The 19956-nt window shown below is 48.1% G+C and overlaps 1 protein-coding gene across 1 annotated transcript in view; it reads left to right on the top strand.

The window, feature by feature from the left end:
- The window catches only part of LOC103002561 (FERM and PDZ domain-containing protein 2-like), a 62432-nt gene that overhangs the window by 12512 nt on the left and 29964 nt on the right, over positions 1-19956 (top strand). The window contains exons 7-12 of the mRNA XM_057530599.1: positions 430-556; positions 2469-2540; positions 4635-4809; positions 8022-8172; positions 8705-8843; positions 14171-14326. Coding sequence (XP_057386582.1) covers positions 430-556; positions 2469-2540; positions 4635-4809; positions 8022-8172; positions 8705-8843; positions 14171-14326 — 820 coding nt within the window. The remainder of the gene's footprint in view (positions 1-429; positions 557-2468; positions 2541-4634; positions 4810-8021; positions 8173-8704; positions 8844-14170; positions 14327-19956) is intronic.

Genomic DNA, 19956 nt, shown 5'->3' on the forward strand with positions numbered 1-19956 from the left:
AAAACTCTATTTGCTATTTTCCCAATGAAAATCCCCCTTTTTTTTTTTCTGATTCCATAAACAATGTGTGTTTATCGTTGAAACATTTTGAACAATAGATAGAATTCTAGGCAGGAAAGTCAGAACCCTCTGCAGCCCCATCGTCCTGTGTTCAGGACCTGGGGTCACGGGCCCGGCCTGTCCTGAGCTCAGTGAGCAGAGGCAGGGTCAAAGTGGGGTGAGGAAGAGACGGACTGCACCCTTGTACCTCAAAACAACCCCTGTGGCTCTGCAGCCCTAACTTCTCTGGGCCTCAGCCTCCTCATTGACAAAGCGGATATAACTCGTGGGGCAAAGGGGCAGTAGTGGGTACACGTGTGTGTGGGGGCTTTTGCTAGATGGAAGCTGTTTCCACTGTTAACTGTTGCTCCTTCTCTGACCGCTGGCCAGCGTTCTTCCAGCTGAAGTTCCCCCAGATCTTCAGGAAGGCCGACGGCTCAGCTCTGGTTCTGCTCTCCCAGAAAACTCACAGCTAGCAACTTCTTCTGGAAAGGGTTTCCTGCAAAGAAAGGGAAAGGTGAGCAGAGAGGACCAAAGGGCACTCCCAAGAGAGGTGTGAGCGAGGAGCCGTGTGTGACTGACACAGCAGCTGAAAATGGGCAGGGTCCTGCCAGGGGTCGGGGGGTACAGCTTCCCTGGGCTGAGATTTACAGAGAACTGGACTAAAATCACCTTGAACTTTGAAATTCAGGGCAATAGGTGTTATTGAGTGGCCTTGCTGTAGACTCTGTGTAGGACAGAAGGTTGAAGATGCCAGGTCCCAGCGTTCAGGAAGTTCACAGCCGTTGGCATGGATGATGGCAGAACAGGGGAGGTGGTAAGAGAGCTGACAAGGCTGAATATACTTGGAAAGGGCCTTCTGAACAGGTGACACGTGGGAGCAAAGGAATGGGTGGGACAGTCAGGGAGAGAGATTCTCCAGGTTGGTTGGCACATAGGGCAGTAGGCGTTGGACGAGTGTGGGGAGTCGGGGCTCAAGAGTAGCCAGGCCAGCCTGCCCCAGCCTGGGAGTCCATGACGACAGGAGGGACCATGTTGGGTGACCCCTGCTCGTGGTTCCAGGGGCCCCTGACTCCTGGCAGGCAGGCTGGTCTCTGCTGAGGGGCCGGCTTGCTACACCTGTGCTGCAGGGTGAGATCAGGGATGGTCGCAGGGTAACACCTTCTGCCAGAAACAGCTCTGGCACCAGCGGTCAGAGCCACTTCCAGTGTTTAGATAAAAAGCATCCCTTCCTCGATGCATGATACTGACATCAGCTGAAAAACTGTTTTAATACCCACACAAGTCCACAGTGACCATGGGGATCAGTGCCCCTGGATCTGTGACGAGCCCCTCGCAAGCAGGCTGTTCACTGAGGAGGCTGTCCCTGCCAGGCCTTCTGTCCAAGCATCAGGAGCCCTTTGGGAACGTGAGACCCAGATGCCCCCAGAAGGCCTTGTCTGCCTGTCTGTCTGTTGCAGAGAGATTTGCTTAATGTGCTCAACTAATTAGGGAGGAGCTGAGCTCGGGGCAGCCTCAGGACATCCTCTCCTCTGTGGCCCTGGTGCCACACTCCCCTCCAGCCCCTGCTGCCCTCCAAGGCCACTCTCAGGTCCTCATGAGCTTGGAGAGGGAGGGACGGACCGGCATCAGGGAGGCCTTGTTCATCTTCTTTGGCTTTTCTTCATAACCACTCACTAAAGGCGCTTCTGAGGGACACCCTGGCTGGATGTTTGGCCTCTTGATACAGAAGTCCTGCCAGGTACCCATGGGGGACACATTAGAAGGCCCACCCAATCCTATCACTCACTGCTGTTAGATTTGGGTGAGTTTCTTAACCTCTTGGAGCCTCGACTTCCTGCCAAATGGGTTGAGAATGTGCACCCCATAGAGTGCACATTCTCAGCCCATTTTAGATGGCTGGGTCTAAATAATGGTGGCATTAAAGCACTTCCTGCGTCACAAGTGTGCTACAAACATGAAGTATTGTGAAACTGAGAATAGCTCTTCATGCACACTACTGATTCAACATCCAGAGCTGGAAAAACGTTTCATCGGATCTAAATCTAAAGGTATTTTCGTTTTCGAAAAATCTTGTTGCATATAATATATATTTATTTTGAGACATATAAAAGACTATGTGATCATGCATGAATTATGACGCTGAGAATGAAGTGGACACCTAACTGAAGAGTTAGAACATTGCCAAAACCACACCCTCTTGTAAGACATCTGCTCTGAGATGCCCAGCCTAGCTAGGGCCTCAGCACAGTTGGGCTCCATTTCATTGAAACCTGCTTGCTGCTGGCTCTGGGCAAGGGAGTGCTGCTAGTGGGCAGGGGGAAGTGAGGCCATGGGAAAAGCCCAGTTCTGGAGCTGGGGGTCCAGCTCCGTGGAACTTGACTTTGATTCCTCTCCTCTACCGTGAGTGACTCTGCGTGTTTCTTCAGTTCTCCAGGCCGGAGTTCGTCCTGCTGGCTGGAGAGGCCCCGGTGATCTTGTATCTGCCTGGAACAATTGTGGTAACTGCTGGGTTAGACTGGGTAGGGCTGGAGGTTGGCAAGGGAAGTGACCAGCTGGGCAGGCCATAAGGCTGACTGAGCTCTGAGGGGCTCACTCTCTCCTCCAGGCACCTGCCAGCCCTCGCCAAGTCACACTCCTACTTCATGTCCTTTCTTCAGCATCCTCTTCCCCTTTAAGAGGAACCCTCTGTGACTTCTGACGAAGTCCTGATTGTCCTTCCAGACGAGCTCTGCCTTCTTCTTCCCATTCAGTCAGGAAATATTCTTGAAGCAGCTAGTAGGTACCAGGCACTACTCCAGACCCTAGATCTCCGATATGAACAAAGCAGAGTCCTTTTGACGTGGAGCTTGCTTTCTAGCATTTATGCATTTGTCTGTTTTCTGGGGAGGAAAAGCCAGTTTCCCTTCCCTTGGCTCTGCTGCCCCAGCTCAGGCGGACCTGGACTGGGGTTGAGTGACAGGCTTGTCCCTCCTTGGGCCCAAGGAAAGAGCTGTGGTGCTGTCGGCCCAGAGTGGGTACAGCCATTGCCATGCCCTGCTCTGAGATGCCTGACTGGGACCCTTCCTGAGCCAGCCCCCTGGGGAGGAGGGGCGGGATGGTGGAATATATAAGCCGGGGGCTGCCCTGGGTGAAGGGTGGCAGAGGTTGCAGGGTAGGGAGTGGGAGGCAGAGACTGGACGGGGCCTGGGGCACCAGGGAACAGAGGAGTTGGCAGCCAGACCCCATTACCAGAGGTGGGGAGGCAGGATCACTGTGAACCCAAGCTCCTTGTGCGTGCTCCAATGGGACATCACTTAGAAAACACACATTCAAGGATACAGTTATTACAAATTTCAAGAGGGCAACTGCAGAGCATTAAACCGAAGCACCGGGTGCTTCAGAGCACCTTCCATACCCTCCCCACCCCAGCATGCGCACATATGGTAAACAACCGCCCCAGGGGACACAGGTGTGCAGGACGGGCAGGAACCGGGGTGGCTTAGAGTGTGCCATGTGGTCAGCCCTGCCTGGGATCATGGGAGAGCTCTCCCTCCCACAGGGTCCTCAGACCGGCACTGGCCCCTGGGGTGTGGGGCTGCCCCTGGGTGTAGGAAGGTCATGGTGTGGTGGCAGGCATGGTCTCAATGGCACTAAAGCCAGCTGTAGTGTCCATCCATGACTGTCTTTTAATGAGGACATTCTGAGGAGGTCTGGGCCGGGCCTCAGTCTAGGCTTTGGGGCACAGGGGATACTCAGCTTCCGTCCTTAGGGAGGCTGGGCCCCTGAGCAGAAAGCCTCAGGGGAGCAGAGAAGGGAGAGGGTGGCTTGACCTTCCAGGCCACAGACAAGAAGTCTTGAGCCTGATCTGGGAGACTCATAGGAATTTGCCATGTGGAGAGGGAAGGGAAGAGCATTCCAGGCAGCGGGCAGTATGTGCAGAGACTCAGGCAGACAAGATTTTGTGGCGGCAGAAGATGGGCTGTTCTGCGCGGCTGAGCCCAGGCGACAGTGGTTAGGGTGGGGCTACAGCGGCCGATGAATCTGGAATTAGTCTGAGCAGGGTGAAGGGACAGAAGGCACATCTTTGGATGCAGCTCTGCTGATCAATTTCTCGGTTCCCAGTAATCACCTTAGCGCCAGCCCTCTCTCTTCCTTGGATCTCTGCCCACCCAAATTCTCTCTGCTGTGCTCTGTGAAGGCCTGGGGGTCAGTATCAGGTTGTCCAGCACTCCTGGGGGTGTACGATTCACCACTGTGGTCCTGGGCAGTCCTCTCGAGAAGCAGAGCCCAAGGGGCAGCCAGGATTTCTGCAGGGGAGAGATCTGTTACATGTGGCTCCCCAGCCTTCCTGGCCCCTGCAGAGGCTGGCAGAGAGCACGGATCTGAGTCTGGTTCTGCCTTTTACTAACTGTGCAACTCTGGGCAAGCCCCTTACCGTCTGTGAGCCTTGCTTCTCCTCTGCTGAACAGGAATCACAAGCGTACTTATCTCTTCGGGTTGTTTGTCAGTTAAATGAGAAAATACATATAAAGTGGTTAGCACAATAGCTAGCCCATGGTAAAGACTCTATGTCTTGTAGTTGTTGTTACAATTTATACCATTCTTGTTTTCAGACCAAAAAAGGGAAGTCCTATTTGGCTCTCCGGGCCCTCTGTGTAGTGCTGCTGAACGGGCAGTGCCTGGAGGTGAGATGTGACATCACGTCGACAGTGGGAGCCGTCTTCAGCGCTGTTGCGTCCTTTGCCAACCTTGGGGAGCTCACCTACTTTGGCTTGGCTTACATGAAAGGTAAGTGGCTCCCAGGTAGCTCGCAGCTGGGCTGGGGCCTCAGGTAACCCCAGTGTCTAGGTACCTGAGTGCTATTCCTTCTAACAAAACTGCTTGAGACTGGGACATTGCCCCTTGCACACCTAGACCTTAGTCAGTATGTCAAGTCCTCATGTGCAGACTGTCAAGTAAGTGCAGAGGATGGTAAGGAAACAATGCTTGTAAGATGTTGTAGCTTCTGTGATTTGCTGGGTCTGGTTGACCAATCTCAGTGCCTTGAGGTTAGACAAGCAAATGTGAGAAACATTTTCGTCTAGGTGGGAATGCAAAATGGTGCAGCCACTATGGAAAACAATATGGCAGTTCCTCAAAAAATTACAAATTTACCCTATGATCCAGCAATTCCACATTGACATATATACCCAAAATAATTGAAAGCAGCATCTCTCAGAGATATTGGTATTCCCATGTTCATAGCAGCATCATTCACAGTAGCTAAAATACGGAAGCAACGCAAGTATCCACTGACGGATGAATAGACGAGCAAAATGTGGTATATACGTACAATGGAATATTATTCAACCTTAAAGAGGAAGGGAATTCTGACACATAGATGGCTAGATGACACACAGAGACTGCAACATAGATGAGCCTCGAGGACATTATGCCGAGTGAAATAAACCAGTTACAAAAAGGCAGATATTGTATGATTCCACTTACGTAAGGTACCTAGAGCAGTCAAATTCGTAGGGACACAAAGTAGAACGGTGGTTGCCAGGGTCTGGGTGGAGGAGGAAATGGGAGTTATTGCTTCATGGGTGCAGACAGAGCTGCAGTTTTACAAGATGAAAAAGTTCTGGAGGGCTTCCCTGGTGGCGCAGTGGTTGAGAGTCTGCCTGCCGGTGCAGGGGACACGGGTTCGAGCCCTGGTCTGGGAGGATCCCACATGCCGCGGAGCGGCTGGGCCCGTGAGCCACAATTGCTGAGCCTGCGCGTCTGGAGCCTGTGCTCCGCAACAAGAGAGGCTGCGATGGTGAGAGGCCCGCGCACCGCGATGAAGAGTGGGCCCCGCTCGCCGCAGCTGGAGAGGGCCCTCACACAGAAACGAAGACCCAACACAGCCATAAATAAATAAATAAATAAATAAATTAAAAAAAAAAAAAAGTTCTGGAGATGGATGTGGTGATGGGGTTGCACAACAGTGTGAATGTACCTAACTCTCCTGAACTGTATACTTAACTGTGGTCAAGATGGTCAATTTTATGTTGTGTGTATTTTACCACAATAAAAATAAAAATGAGTCCATCTAATCATCCAGGACTAATGGGAAATCAGCACACCCACCCCAGGAGCCTAAGTTAAGAACCCCTTCTGAAGATCCAGAAGGAAAGGGTTTTTACACCGTCCCATCTCTGCCCTTTTGTTAAAGGGAGTCTTTTATTTCCATCTACTGCAAAGATCCCTTCGTTGTAGTGGAAGCTCTTTAACCACTGTGTGGAGTGATGGGAAGGAGGCTGAGCTGGGATCACAGAGGCCTTCAGGTTAAACCCTGCTCCACCAGCCCACCTTGCTAGGTGTCATGATCTCCGTGTTCCTCTGTTCTCCCATCCCCAGTGGGAGAAGCTTATCAGCTTGTGGTAGGATCACTCAGTGTGCCATGGTGGGTAGAGGGCGGTCCTTACCTCTCATAGTTCTCAGCAGACCTCTGAAAAATCCCTCTCCCAAGTAAAAAGAACAACATTATATGCTTCGATGTTGTCAATTGATGTTTGCTCAGTCTTTCCTAAAGTGTGAATAGAAGAACCTGCAAGAAACATTTTTATTGATCTGTAACATGCAGCCTTAATAAAACCAGTGTGCTTGCTCTGGGAGAAAAACCTTAAAGCTTCTCCCCTACTTTCCCTCCCAGTCAGGTGCCCACCCCTGGACCCCTTCCACGTGGACATCCTAGACCTACTCAGCTGGGGCCTCCTGGGTAAATCACTCAAGAGTGACAGTCAGGGGTTTAGATATAAACCCATTTGGGAGGGTCTTCCAGCCAAACTGTAATGGAGACCTGCCCATCCCTTGGGAAGACGTGACCCAAAGGGAAGGGTGAGTCGGTGTGGGGAGTCAGGTTCAGCAGCCAGGGCTGAGGACACAGTGGGCAGAGGTCTGGACACTGTGTGGTGAGGGCGGAGTGTGGAGAAGGGTGTGGGGCAGAGCAGGGCTGGGGCAGACCTGCAGGGGTTCAGGGGGAGTGGCCAAGGGCACCCAGGCAGGGTGGTGAGGGTCAAGCTTTGCCTTGAGGAGAGCAGGGAGTAGAGGTGGGGTCTCCAGTGGCTGGAGCTGATTCAGCCTCCCTCCCAGAGGTGCTAGAAGACAAACTTAACTGAAGTTGAAGTCCTGAGCTTGGGTTGGTGGAGTTTTCAAGGTGGCAACATTCAGGTCAAAAGACAAAGGTGACTCCACTTATGCCCTATATTAGTCATCTCAGGCTGCTATAACAAAATGCTGTAGACTGAGTGGCTTAAACAACAGACATTTCTTTCTCAGAGTGCTGGAGGCTGGGAAATCCAAGACCAGGCTTCAAGCATGGTCATGTTCTTGGTGAGGGCCCTCCTCTTGGCTTGCAGATGGCCACCTCCTCACTGTGTCCTCACATAGCAGAGAGAGCCAGCTCTGGTCTCTTCCTCTTCTTATTACACTAATCCTATCATGGGGGTCCCACCCTCATGACCTCATCTAAACCTAATTACTTCCCAAAGGCCCCACCTACAAATAGCATCACACCTGCAGGGGGTAGGGCTTCAATATGTGAATTTGGGGGATACAAACATTCAGTCCATAACACTCTGGCTGGGGAGATGTGGGCATGGTCCAGCTGATGCACCTGGCCCATGGTAGAAATGGAATAAATACTCAGTTCTTTGTTTTTTAATTTTATTTCCATAAGATGGTAGCTGGGAGGCAGATGTTAAATGATATCTTCTCTAAGATAAATAATCACATTTTCTCCTCTGGGTGCTGAGTTTCTCTTCCTTGACGCTCTCCTCTTTGTCCCCTGTTCTTGGCGCCTCATGGACCCAACAAAGGTCTTGTGGTACTAGCTATCCAGACGACTTGCTTCCTGTTCTCTCCTGTACTCAATTGGCTCTTGTCTGACCCTCTGGGCAGAGCTCAGGGCTCTGAGTCTGAGGGGTGGTGCCTGACCGACTGCTTTTCCCTCTAAATACTCTCTACTTCCATTTCAGGCAAAGAGTTCTTTTTCCTGGACGCTGAAACCAGGTTGTGCAAAATAGCCCCCGAAGGCTGGAGTGAGCAGCCCCAGAAGAAGAGCTCCCCGGATACCTTCACGCTCTTTCTGAGAATAAAGTTCTTTGTCAGTCACTGTGGGCTGCTCCAGTGAGTGCTGCAAACTTCTTTGTTTGTTCCTTAAGGTGTTTATGTACATCCAGGCTGACATTAGAGATAATGGGTAGGCAAGTGCTTGGCAAACTAATGTGCGTATAAATAACAACAGTTTCTGTGGCTGATCTTCTGTTGATTGGATTCCAATATGACAGAAAAGGGGGAAAAGTCAGTGTTTGGGGACAGGCCGTGGTCAAAATGAGAACTTACCCTTTTGTTTCAAACATATGCCAGTCAAGATCAAGTTCTCTCTCCCCTGACCATCTAACTGAACATCAGTTTTCTCACTTGAACCACAGGAACAAACATCTCCATGGCTGTGGGAAATGACTGGCACAGAGTAGATCTCAATGAGAAACAGGAAGCATGGTGTGGATAAAGGAGACCGCCCTTGTCTTACTGGCATTGCCCTCTGGGTTCTATTGACTTGTATCTCATCTTCTTTCCTTTTTCTGCTTCCCAGGCTTTAGTGGTCTCCCTCGCCCTCAGCATTCCAGTGACCTTTATTCCTGCATCTCTTTCCCAGGCACAGTTGGACAAGGCACCAATTTTACCTGCAGCTTCGGAGAGACGTCCTGGAGGAGAAGCTGTACTGCAATGACGAGATGCTGCTGCAGCTGGGGGTCCTCGCCCTGCAGGCTGAGTTTGGCAGTTACCCAGAGGAGGTAGGGGTGGAGACCGAGGTCCCTTGGGTGGGGTCACTGGAGAAGCAATTATGGGATAGGGGGAACAGTTAGAAATGTGAAGACTGAGCCTGTGTTTTCAGCACCTATCAACCGCTGAGATTGGGGTAAACTGCATCCCTCTATTCATTCATCCAACAAACAACCAAACAAGCCTGAGTTTTGGGGTCAGACAGAAACCAGGTCCAAACCCTGACTCTTTTGTTAAGTAGCTAAGTGGCCTTGGGCACGTTGTCTCTCTGAGTCTCGGCTTTTTCACCTGCAACCAACAAACAACAAACAACAACCATCAAGCGTTCTTTGCTAGACTCTGGGGGATACAAAGATCAACAGGTCAAGTTTATACATTGTAATGTAGTTCTAATCTGAGGTCTTGCCTAAAAACAGTAATTTACTAATTTATTGCATTCTCATAATCACTGGCTTTCAAATGGTTTGTGCCATAACCCCTGATAAAAAAAATGACAGACATTACCACCCAACCGGTACACATGTGTCCATGTAACAGAACTGAGGCAAAAGTTTAGGAAATCAGATGCACCCTTTCTATATGGGATACACATTGGTATTTCCTATTTTCTTCTAGTGAATTTATAAATGCAGGCTATGAACCACAAGATTGATTTCACAGCTCACTAATGGATTGCAGGTTGCAGTTTGAAACCTACGTTTCAGACTACACCAATATCACCTTGCTTTCCTCCTAGCACGTCTTCAGAAGGTACCACCATGTCTGGAGCCTTCTAAGTCCTTCTTCGTCCCCTCGCATTTTTCACCACCCAGCATGGTGTATCCATTTCCTCATCAGTCTTACTGTAGGTCTCTCCATTAGAATGGAATCCACCAGAGGGTAAAGGTTTTGTGTGTTTTGTTCTGCCATTTCCCCAGCACCAAAGCAGTGTCTCAAACACAGGCAGTTTGCTCAAGAGCATTGATCTAAGGAGTGGATGGACGAATGGAGTACCGGCTCCTGGCTGGATAACACTGTGGATAAAAGTCATCCATCAGGGGAGTCAGCGGCTTGCTTGTCAGGGAAATGTAGCTCAGTTCCCAACACCCTGTCCTTCTGACCCTCCCGCCGCTGCTCCCACTTCAGTCCACAAGGACTGAGACTTCACTTTCTCCTCCTGGCACCACCCACGCCCCTGTCCTGGGCGGGCAGTCTCCTGGGGCTGGCCTGGCCCCCGGAACCCCTCCCTGCGCCTTTGACAAGCCTCCAGGCCTGTCACTGCTTACACTGGAGCTCCTTGCTGTCTCCTCAGTCCCCAGAGCTGGGGTCCTAACCATGCCTAGGCCAGCTCCCTCCTGCCCTTGTACTGTTGCTTGCGGGGAGGGGGGTCTTGGGAGGAGAGGGGCCCAGGCACATGGATGGTGCTGTCAGCCAGGGGTGCCCTGGTGAATCAGTCACCATCCTAGCTGCAGCCTCTTGTCCAGCCCTGTGTGCGGCTCATGTGGACGGGTGGGGTGCAGGTTGGGGGGGTAGGGAGGGCAGCCTCCAGGGGCAGAGTGTTGGGCTGCCCTTACTAGGATCTATGGAGCAAAGGAGTGGGCCTGAGTTTTGGGGTCAGACAGAAACCAGGTCCAAACCCTGACTCTTTTGTTAAGTAGCTAAGTGGCCTTGGGCACGTTGTCTCTCTGAGTCTCGGCTTTTTCACCTGCAAAATGGAAATAGTAGTAGGTCAAAGCTGCTGTAAGGGTGGAAGGTGGTGACGTACGTATGAGGCCCGGCATGTAGCAACTGCTGTTTGCAAGCTTCCCTTTCCCTACCCCAGAATCAGGAGTACTCTGCTATAAAACAAAACGAAGACTAACTTTCACTCTATGGATTCAGGCATGATGTTTAACCCGAGACCCTAACTCTAGGGCTGATAGTTGGTGGAAACTGTGGGCCAGGTCCACTGAAGGCAGTTGGGAACACGCAGGCCCAGACCTTTCTTATGGGATCACTTGCCCCGAGGCTCCAGGGGCCCAGACTTGACTCTAGGCGCCCAATTCTGGCGACCCCCTGCGCCTTTGGCCTGCCCAGTTTCTGACTGGCCTCACCTAGCTCCTGCCTCAGCCCAATCTCATCCTTCACCTCTAGCTTCTCCCCCAGATCCTGCCTAACCTCAACCTCTCCAGCTGCTCTGGGGACCAGTGTGGTTCCAAGATGTTCTCTGCTGCCCCTGTGTGGCCTCCGAAGGCAGACTTTTTCCCTTTCTCTCTCTCTCTGTGTGTGTGTGTGTGTGTATAAAGGCAACAGATTACACACACCCATTCATTTGTGCAGCCACTCGCTCAGCCCTAATTTATGGAGGGCCTCCTCCATGCTTGCATCATCTAAGCCTGTGTCAACCCTGCAAAGCTGGTGTTATTTCTATTTGCATTATAGAAGAATTGCACCTCTGTGAGGTTAGGTAAGCTAGTGAGAGCACAGCCAGGACTCACTTTTAGGGCCTTGCTGCGCTATGTGCCAGGCACTGCGGTGGGCACATCAAAGGGCATTAGGGGGTCTCAGAGGGGAGAGCCCCTCCCTGTGTCTGGGTCACTGAGTGGGCAGGAGGAGGAGGCTGGCCCGTCCAGCTCTGCAGGGACTTCACGGCAGCCTTAGCTACCAGGCTGCAAGGTTGGGTGGCACTGCCAGTCAGATCCAGGAGAAACTTCGTGTGCCCTCCTAAGGGGTGGATATTTTGTTTGATAAATGGTTCTGGTGCTGGAAAAAAGCCCCATGATTTAGAAACCACTGTAGTGAAAGATTGGGAGCCACTGATGAATTCTAAGCAGGAAGTAACATGATAACATTTGCATTTTAAAAAGGGAGGCAAAGACAATTTGGTACAAAAATAAATCTCCTTAATCACATCATTACAGTAGAACAACTTTCCTCTGGGTGCATTCTCTTCCAGCCTTTGACCACACGCAGGGATTTTATGCAGTTGTAAACATTGCCACATTCGATTTGCATTCTGCTTTCTCACTCCTTGGTATGTCTTCCCCTGGCCTTCCTAATGAGCTTTTTGGGATAGCCACACGGTATGCCTCAGCAGGGCTGGACCTTTGTTTACTTATTTGTTCTCTCACTGGTGGGCGTCACCTAGAGGCGCCATGTGAGTGGTAATAACTACTATTATTATTGTTCCAGTTGCTTCTGATCTTTCTCTTTAACCTAAATGACATAGAAATAAATGTTTGTGCTGGAGTTTTTTTAGTTTCATGCTGACTTCTCTAGGACATAGTCCTAGCAATGCAATGCTGGGTCAAAGATCCTACATACTTAAAAAAAAGCTTAGTAGACTTGTTTTAGAGCAGTTTGAGTTTCAAAGCAAAATTGAGTGGCAAGCACAGAGATTTCCTATATACCCTTTTGCCTCCGCATACATAGCTTTCCCCCACAATCAACGTCCTCCACCAGGGTGGTACATTTGTTGCAAATGATGAACCTACATGGACATATTGTTATCCCCCAGAGTTCATAGTTAATATTAGGGTTTGCTCTTGGTGTTTTACCTTCTATGGGTTTGGACAAATTTATAATGACATATATCCACTATCATAGTATCATACAGAGTAGTTTCACTGCCTTAAAAGTCCTCTGTGCTCCACCTATTCGTCTCTCTTTCTCCACCCAACCCCTGGCAACCACCAATCTTTTTATTGTCTCCATAGTGTTGCCTTTTCCAGAATGTCATAAGGTCAGAATCATCCAGCCTTTTCAAAATGGCTTATTTCACTTAATGATATGTATTTATGTTTCCTCCATGTCTTTTCGACTTGATAGCTCATTTCCTTTTAGTGCTGAATAATATTCCATTGTCTGGATGTATCAGAATTTATTTATTCATTCACCTTCTGACGGACCTCTTTTGCTCCCAAGTTTTGGCAACTATGAATAAAGCTGCTGTAAACATCCACGTGCAGGTTTCTGTGTGGACATACATTTCCAACTCCTTTGGGTAAATACCAAGGAGCATGATTGCTGGATCATATGGTAAAATTATGTTTAGTTTCATAAGAAATTGAAGAACTGTCTTCTAAAAGTGGCTGAACCATCATGCATTCCCACCAGTAATGAATGCGAGTTCCTGTTACTCCACATCTTTGTCAGCATTTGGTGTTGTCAGTGTTCTGGATTTTGGCCATTCTGATAGCATTCTGAATGCTTTTTTATGCACTGGATTGCTGAGCAATTTCTTTCCCTTTGTGTCTCTGAGCTGAGCTCAGAACTGGCATGGGCCAGCCCTCGGCTGGAGGATTCTCAGTCCACAGCTGCATGGGGACTCCTGTGCCACACCAGGAGCATGGGGATGTAGTGGATGCTGTGCTGTTCCCTTCAGACCCCCTCATCAGACCGACTTGCCCAATCCCAGCCCCAAGAAGGCCAGATGCTCCCGGCTCCCAGCTGCCTCCCTCATGGGCAGTTGTCCTCAGCTGTGGGGACCTGTCTTGCCCAAGATTAGACTGGGAGGGGCTTCCTGAGACTAGGATGGGCTGATTCAGGAATACCAGGGAAGGGTCAGCTTCTCCATCTGCCAAGTTCAACTTTCCTCATTCCTTACAGTGAACCCTGAGATCATGCCTCCAAAACATCTGCCTACCTCTCTCTGCCCTGGAGTCTGTACCAGGGAACCTAGCATCAGACAGCAAGTGATGCTGAGTCATGACGATCTTCCTGCAGCTCCTGGTGGGCTGCAGCCTCAGGTTCCCAGAAGAGTAGACTTGATGTAGGCTCTGGCCTGGGGCAGGGTGTGGGTGTCAGATCTTCTCTTGTTCAGGGGACAACTTCTTGATCACCTTGTTGTGGAGAGACGGTGCCACAGCCAAGACCTCCCTTGTGAGAGGGGACAGTGTACTGGTAGCACATGCAGACAGAAGCGCTAAATGAATACATAGAAACAAAGCTTTAGGGCCATGGTTTCGCTGTGCCTTTTGGGAAGTGGAGTGGCATTGTGGAATGTGTGAGGGCTTTGGGGGATGAAATCTTCTTTCTGTCACTTACAAGTGGTGTGACCTTGGCCCTGTTGAATTACTTCCTTTCTTGTTCATTTTGTGCATCTTGGCAATGACAATAATAATACTGTCCTCATAGGATTACCGTGAGGATAGAAAGAGCTAATGTGTTCTGGGCACCACGTGGCATACAGAAGGGGCTCAAAAACAGGTGGCTTCTTTCCTCTCTCCCTTCTGTCCTGTCATATGGTTTGGCCCAGCCTCTAATATGGTAGGAAATGATATCCCAGTGGGCACTTTAAAGGAGCAGACAGGCTTCTGTTCTGCTCAGAGTCCCATAGAGGGCGTCTTGGTGGCACCTCTTTTCTTCTGCATCTTTCCAGCAGGTAGAGAGTAAAGCCTATTTTCGAGTTGAAGATTACATCCCCGCAAGTCTGATTGAGAGGATGACGGCTCTCCGGGTCCAAGTCGAAGTCTCAGAGCTGCACCGTCTAAGTCCTGTGCTCTGGGGAGAGGATGCGGAGCTGGAGTTCTTGAGGGTGAGGCCTTTGGACTCTTGAGAGGGTGTATCGGTGTTCAAGGGCACATAGTCGGCAATCCCCTCCAGAGATTTCTCTGGGGCTGGATGTGCTCAGACCCACAAGGAAGTATGACCAAGGGACTTGAGCCTTTGGGAGGAAGGAAGCTCCATCACCCTGTGGGGCAAGGAGAGACTTTTGGAAGCAGATGGCATTGGAAATGATCCCCCCAAATAGGTAAGATTTATTGGGCTGGGGAGGGTATGGCAGGGCCTTTCTTCAATCTTGGAGCCCACAGTCACTATTCAGTGAGTGGGGAGAGACCACATTTCTCATAGAGACATTTCTGACAACTGAAGTAAAAAACTTGCGTGTGAGCCAAAAGCAAAGCCATTGGAAGACTTCAAGTTTGCAGCCTTCCGGGCAACTGTTCTCAACACAGCACAGGTGGTGTAGTCCATATATATGGGTGCAGCTCTGGTCCACTCTTTCTTTGGCCCTTTAGCAAAAACAGTGATATTTCAGTCCCTTATGTTTGTGGGCACACAGAGCCTCCGACGAATAGCTTTTGCTCACTCCACGACTTACACCTGCAGTGGACCAAGCACAGTAGCAAATAGAGACAGAAAGGACATGCTTCCTGCCACCAGGGAGTCCCAAGTCTTGTCGGGAGGACAGATGGGTACCCAGAGGCATGCAACACTGTGATAACTGCCCAATGAGAACAATAACAGTACCAGTTACTTTACTTCAGGGTGGGAGGAAATGGCCGCTCTGCCTGTGCAGGTAGAGCTCGGGGGCACGTGGGAGGAGGCCCCCCAGCTTCCCCAGGGTGACGTGCCTGGTGGGGCCTTTAGAGCTGGGGATCAGTTTCAAAAGGAAACGCCAGGATTTATACATTTCTTTGTACAAAAGTCTCCTGAAGCGGGTAGAAATATTCTGTTTTCTTGCCTTTGATAGAGACAGTCATTTGAAAGCAGAACTGCCAAGGTGAGGTCTGTCCATTTTTTTTGGTCAGTCACTTGGAATTGTCTGCAACACCTAGCACAGTGTAAACCCTCAAGCATCTCATTTGAGAAGCCCGGGCAGAAAGGCGCTCACTGTCTTCCATTATCCAGACTTCATGTGCGTTCCTTGTTAAGGGGATGCAGCATTCCCTTGACGAGAGACAAGTGGGGACTTCAAAGCCATCAGCACACATCTGATGGAAAGTGGCCACAGGACCATAGAGCCAGCGGAGAGACTAAGGACTCAGGTCTGAGATGCTCCTGCAGGCAGGCGATGTCTGGCCCGCCTCTGCCCAGGCCCTGGCTTAGTGTGCTGGGCTCACTGTGTCCCTCCTTCCTCTGGTTGAAGGATGACAAGTGGTTGTAAAGGAAGCCACCATCTCATAAGCAAAAATGCAGGAAATTCTTTAGGGCATATCTTTGTTTTTTAATCGAAGTATAGTTGATTTACAATATTGCGTTAGTTTCAGGTGTACAGCAAAGTGATTAAGTTATATACATATATTGATATATATTTTTTCTGATTCTTTTCCATTATAGGATATTACAAGATATTGAATATAGTTCCCTGTGCTCTACAGTCAATCTTGCTGTTTTTCTATTTTATATATAGTAGTGTGTATCTGTTAATCCCATAGTCCTAATTTATCTAACCCCCCCCCCCCACCGCCCACTGCTTTCCCCTTTGGTAATCATAAGTTTATTTCTATGTCTGTGAGTTTGTTTCTGTTTTGTAAATAAGTTCATTTGTACTATTTTTTAGATTCCACATATAAGTGATACAGTATAATATTTGTCTTTCTCTGTCTGAGTTACTTCACTTAGTGTGGTAATCTCTCAACTTTTTTTTAGTCTTTGATGGAAAACACTAAATAGATTTGATTTGTATGCGATCTTACCAGTTTCAAGGAACACCTACCGTGGTTCCCCACAGTTGTTGGTTGGGCTTGCTGATGCTAGGCCTGCCCACGGTACAGACACATGGACTAGAGAGTTCTTGGTAACCCCCAGACCACATTGTGACCCTTCTTGTTACGGCTAGTGTTTGTTAAACAAGCCCTCTCCTCCATGATTATAAAAGTAGACGTTAGCTCATGATCCTGCCCCCTGAAGACAGTACGATTACATTTGAGTATATTCATCCTTCTCTGTGCATTCACATGTGTACATGCATATATATTTAAAATTGGGTTTATATTATATAGTCAGTTTTGTGTTTTTTTATAATCCCATCTCACTAAAATTTTGAAACTTTATTTTGAGTCAACACATGGGGTACCCTAAATTTTTTCTCAATACTCTGTTGTTTGGCACATAAATTGTTTTAAATATGGGACTATTTTAAACAATACTGAGGTTAGTATTTTTACTACATAAGTCTTTAGCTGCATTTCTGATTAATTTCTTGGGAATAGACTCTCATGAGTGGAATTACAGGGTCGAAGGTTAAGAACATTTGAAACATTGTTGGTATATATTTCTGACACTCTACACTGCAGTCATTTCGTTCACTTCTTGTCCTCCCTACTAGGTTGTAAATGTCCAGAGGGTCTTGAATCTCCAGAGCCCAGCACATAGCCCAGTTACTCCATAAACAGTCACTGGATTGTTTAATTATAGCTCCTCGTGGCTTCCTTTTCCATTATCAGATGGCGCCTATTGGCCTCCGGTTCACTGATGACTAATTCTGCTATTTCATCATCTCACACTAGAAGGAGACTTGGCAGAAGTCCAGTTTGGGTACTGCTAAATAACATACTCTGTCTGCAAGATTCACAGTTATATTAGCATATTAGTCCCAGAACAACCTGTTCAAGGTTAACTCAGTGTTTTCCAAACTTCTTCAACCATGGAACCATCTTTCCACATAACTAGGGGTTGCCATATGCTGTTAAAATATTTTCTTTTCTTTTCTTTTTGCTGTTGAAATCATACTTGTACCCTGTATTTTTTCCCACTTAGTGTTATAACAGATGCATTTCCCAGATAATTACAAATGCTTTGTAAATATCCTTTGTAAAGCTTGCCTGATAATCCCTTTTAAGGTGGTACTGCCTTTAGGAAACTAGTCCTGCCAACCCAATTCTGCAAGTGTGCACCAAACATTGCTCTGATCAAGGGTTTGTCTTGATCATTCAGTATATTTTCTTAGGACAGATTCCCAGAAGTGGAATGATAGGGTCAAAGGATATAAATTGTTGTAAATCTCTTGAAGAATATCCGGAAATAATCCATTTGTTCCAACAATTTTTAGTACAGCCAGGGTGCTGTGTGGGCTGGTAGCCAGGAGAGCCTGGGTCCAGTCTCAGCTTTGCTGCTCACTGTAGGGATCAGGGGAAAACGGTGAGATGGCCCTAAGCACAAGGAGATGAGGTGCCCCTCAGAGAGGAAAGTCAGCAGTAGCAGCACAGAGTGGAAGAGGAGTGATGCCACAGAAGATTCCCTAGTAAAGCATGGAGACATAGGTAATATTATTTATTTTACAGATGGAAGATGCCCTTGATGACATTACATAAATTTACCTATGTTTGCAGACTTTATGGAAACTCTGTATTTTAGTTGTTAAGAGTGAAGACTCAGGGCTTCCCTGGTGGCGCAGTGGTTGAGAATCTGCCTGCCAATGCAGGGGACACGGGTTCGAGCCCTGGTCTGGGAAGATCCCACATGCCGCGGAGCAGCTAAGCCCGTGAGCCACAATTACTGAGCTTGCGCATCTGGAGCCTGTGCTCCGCAACAAGAGAGGCCGCGATAGTGAGAGGCCCGCGCACCGTGATAAAGAGTGGCCCCCGCTTGCCACAACCAGAGGAAGCGCTCGCACAGAAACGAAGACCCAACACAGCCATCAATAAATAAATTAAAAAAAAAAAAAAAAAAAAGAGTGAAGACTCAGAAGAAAACAGACTCATCTTTTCATTCCTGGCTCCTAAGTGGGAACTTTGACAGACTACTTAGGCTTCCTGTGCCACCATTTTCTCATTTGAAAAGAGGTAGCTACACCTATCTCTTATGATTACTGTGAAGATTAAATGAAATAAATGCACGAGAAATGTTTAGAATTGTTGCTGAACTGAACTTAGTCCTCTCACCTGTGCATAGTAAGGCCAATCTACGGACACCCGGTTGTGGTGAATGAAAGTGCAGCATTTATTGCAGGTGCCAAACAAGGAGAATGGGCAACTCATGCTCAAAAGACCCGAACTCTCTGATGGCTTTCAGGGAAAGGTTTTTAAAGACAGGGTGAGGGAGAGGGCTGTGGGGTGTGTGATCAAATCGTGGACATTCTTTTGATTGGTTGGCAGTGAGGTAATTGGGAGTCACCATCATCAACCTTCTGGTTCCAACCAGTCTGGGGGTCTACATGCTGGTGGTGGTCAGCATACAGTTAACTTCTTCCTCCTGGTGGGGGTTTCAGTATCTGCAAAACAGCTCAAAGGATATGGCTCAGAATATTATCTATAGCCTTTGAGGAGGAATTACACGTTCTTAACTTTGTTTAACGGCTCTTATTAAATTGTCTTGCTTGACTGTTTTCCTTCGTTTCTGCATTTTCTCACTTGTCCGATTAAATTTATTCTTTGGAACTCGGGGAAGGACTAGGAAGCTAAAGTTTTTCTACAAACAAGAGGCAGGCAGAAGACATGGGGAGGGTGTGTGTGTGTCTGTCCCAGGAAGGCCCCATAGGATCCTGCTCCATTACAGAATGGCACTTTACCATTTTAAGAATTTTGTGGCTCCAAGTACTTCAGTATCATATCCCTCTCTATATAATAAAAAAATTAAAATAAATACTAAACAATTTAAAAAATGTAAGCAAGTCTAACAAAGGCATCTCTATTCTGATGATGACTACATTAATGGTTTAAATTTTTTTTGAACTATCACATCAAATTCTTTTCTTTTTTTTTAACATCTTTATTGGAGTATAATTGCTTTACAATGGTGTGTTAGTTTCTGCTTTATAACAAAGTGAATCAGTTATACATATACATATATCCCCATATCTCTTCCCTCTTGCTTCTCCCTCCCTCCCACCTTCCCTATCCCACCCCTCTAGGTGGTCACAAAGCACCGAGCTGATCTCCCTGTGTTATGTGGCTGCTTCCCACTAGCTATCTATCTTACGTTTGGTAGTGTATATGTGTCCATGCCACTCTCTCACTTCGTCCCAGCTTACCCTTCCCCCTCCCCGTATCCTCAAGTCCATTCTCTAGTAGGTCTGCGTCTTTATTCCCATCTTGCCCCTAGGTTCTTCATGACCACTTTTTTTTTTTTTTAGATTCCATAAATATGTGTTAGCATATGGTATTTGTTTTCTCTTTCTGACTTACTTCACTCTGTATGACAGACTCTAGGTCCATCCACCTCACTTCATTTCAATTATCAATTTCATTTCTTTTTATGGCTGAGTAATATTCCATTGTATATATGTGTCACATCTTCTTTATCCATTCGTCTGTCAATGGACACTTAGGTTGCTTCCATGTCCTGGCTATTGTAAATAGAGCCGCAATGAACATTGTGGTACATGACTCTTTTTGAATTATGGTTTTCTTAGGGTATATGCCCAGTAGTGGGATTGCTGGGTCATATGGTTGTTCTGTTTTTAGTATTTTAAGGAACCTCCATACTGTTCTCCATAGTGGC

Source organism: Balaenoptera acutorostrata, chromosome 16, assembly GCF_949987535.1.
Source record: "Balaenoptera acutorostrata chromosome 16, mBalAcu1.1, whole genome shotgun sequence".
Lineage (NCBI taxonomy): Eukaryota > Metazoa > Chordata > Mammalia > Artiodactyla > Balaenopteridae > Balaenoptera > Balaenoptera acutorostrata.